Consider the following 2,484-nt stretch of genomic DNA (forward strand, 5'->3'; position numbering starts at 1 on the left):
TGTACCCTAAAAAAGCCGTTGCGCCTCGGGGGCTTCCTCACGGTTCTTTTCCTGGGAGCAAGTTATTCACTACTCTTAACTCAAACTGGGTAAAACCATATAAAAAAGGACTATAAAACAGAAGTAAAAACAGAAAGAGAAAATGCTTGGAGCTTGCACAGCTGTGGGCTCAAAAATCACGTCCACGAGCGTCCGGCAAAGATTGAGCCCCGATGAAGGTCATCTCCTGCTTCTTATAGCTCATGAGTCTATGTGTTGCATCATGTTGATGTTTAGCTGACCGTATCAGAAACTGACTTGAACTTCGTGCAGCTTGCTTCTATGCTTCAGGGTTACAGATAGCTCTCCTCTATCAGACCAGCTCCAAGATGTGCCCATATCCTGTGTATTCTTAAAGACATGAAGGCTGTCCTGATTAGATGACCTCCGTACACACAGTGACATCCACCATGTGAAGGAAGGCCATCTACTCTGTCTAATCTGGCTAACAGAATAACAATGCACATGATGTATAAATAATAAACCTAACACCCATTATAATACATTTAAGTACCGCAGTGATGATAGAGGAATTAAATATGTAGATCAGTGAAAAGACGGTATCTTACCTGAACAGGGTGTCGTTGGTAGCGGATTGTTTGACGGGGTTATGGCAGTCGCTGTGGCCCTCAGGAACGAAGCCTCTCTGTTTCCTAAAGCTCTGAACCCCTTTAACCACGATGGCCACCCCATCACGCACTCTCTTCCTCAAACTCATCCTCCAGCGGTCCGTGATGATGCTGATTAAGCCCACCGGGAAGCTGTCGGGCGGCGGGATGTCTGGGTTTCCCACAGCCATGCTGGGGATAATCCAGATGTAGCCCGGCCCTACGAGTCCAACTTCAGTTGCTAATGAAAAAAGGTACTGCGCCTCCTCATGGGAGCAATAGACTAACAGGACCTGGGCATCAATCTGCTGAAGCAACCTCCGCGCTCGTATGTCGTTCATGCTGTCGGCCGACATGTCGAAGGACAACACGTCCTGCAGATCCCACATGAAGTAGCTGGTGTCGGTGAAGGACTTGATGTAATCCACGTAGGCTTCATAGCCGGGGTACAGGCTCGTTATGACCACAAAGCTGTCCCAGTTGTACTCCTCCATCACCTTGAACATCCCGTTGATCTGCTGCTCAATGGAGGAGCCCAGCTGGAGGAAGTTGGAACCTTCACCCTGGAGGTAAAGGAGAAAAACATGGCATTGTTTCCTTTACTCAGCATGATGCTAGTCATCCCCAAAAAAGTTAAAACAATCCACCGGACTTTGTTTCCAAGTTTGAAGAAATTTTGCTTCCCATCCAGGAAGCGTTTTAAATTCAAAATGTCAAAATTAGCGTTTAATTAAAGGCTTTATATGGTAGCCTTGTTTCGGCTTCGAAAACATGCAAATTGAACCGGACAAATGGATCCCTTGGGAATGGGCAGGCGTTGGGTTCTTTGCTAGTCTGCAATACCCGATACTTGTCTTTGTCTCTGCAAGGGGTGATGTTAGAGGGAATTGTTGGCTTGGCATGGGGATGGGGGCCGCGAATGACTATGACCTGGATAACTGAGAATCTTCAACAGCATGTTGCTAATCATTTGTTCCTGGACCTCTGGAGGACATTATTTATACCATGACAGATTGCATATTTTAAACAAACTCTGCTTTGCAGAGACCTAAGCTTTATTTTAATGGAGTGAATGTTGTTTCATTATTGATCCAATCAAAGAGCCTGTTATGTAAAAGGAAATTTGAAAAAACTACTGCAATTAAAAAATAAAACTTTGAAACACTTAATCAAAACAAGGATTTGAGAGTAACTCAACACTCTGCAGTTTTCTTCACAGCCCCAGTCACACCTTGACGATTTAGACCATCGTATACCTGACACATGAAAAATCTGGCCAAAACGCTGGCATACGCTGGAGAAGTTATGGGCACATTTTGTACAAGTTATGAGCTTGCAAAAACATGCAGAAACATGCTGGCACACGTCAACATACGGCGAGGATGCAAGCACATATGCCAGCATATGCCATACGTGGGACATAAGTTCCAGGTCAGTTATCTGATGGTTGACATACGTTTAGTGAAAGTTACTACTTGTGCATAAATTCTGCGTAACTTATCAAGAACTTTTCTCCAACGCATCTGACGTGTTCCAGACGAGCGCTGAACGTGTTTCTAACTTCCAGCTACTGTATAATGGCGTATTGGCAGCGTTTTGGTACTTCCTAGCAGACATGATGCTGAATCTGCTGCCACTCATGGGCGTAGGTTTGCATAGGGACCATAGGGACATGTCCCTACCAACATTTTGGACCGACCTACTTGTCCCTACCAACAATTTACGGAAGAGGATTAGGGCTACTGAAAAAAAAAAAAAGGTTAACTGATTTTTAAATTTTATTTCAGTTTAACATGGGAAAAAGTCAGAATTCTGACTTTTTTCTCAGAATTCTGAC

The 2,484-nt window shown here is 44.4% G+C and overlaps 1 protein-coding gene across 1 annotated transcript; it reads right to left on the reverse strand.

Moving 5' to 3' along the window:
• Positions 1–608: 608 nt before the first annotated feature.
• Positions 609–1,210, reverse strand: LOC107081423 (glutamate receptor ionotropic, NMDA 2C-like; the record flags this gene model as incomplete). The annotated part of the gene is made up of 1 exon (XM_015369604.1): positions 609–1,210. A coding segment is annotated over one exon (602 nt), but the record flags the coding sequence as incomplete, so codon positions are not given.
• Positions 1,211–2,484: the final 1,274 nt, after the last annotated feature.

Source organism: Cyprinodon variegatus, unplaced genomic scaffold (genome assembly GCF_000732505.1).
Source record: "Cyprinodon variegatus isolate N-32 unplaced genomic scaffold, C_variegatus-1.0 Scaffold4868, whole genome shotgun sequence".
Taxonomy (NCBI): Eukaryota; Metazoa; Chordata; class Actinopteri; order Cyprinodontiformes; family Cyprinodontidae; genus Cyprinodon; species Cyprinodon variegatus.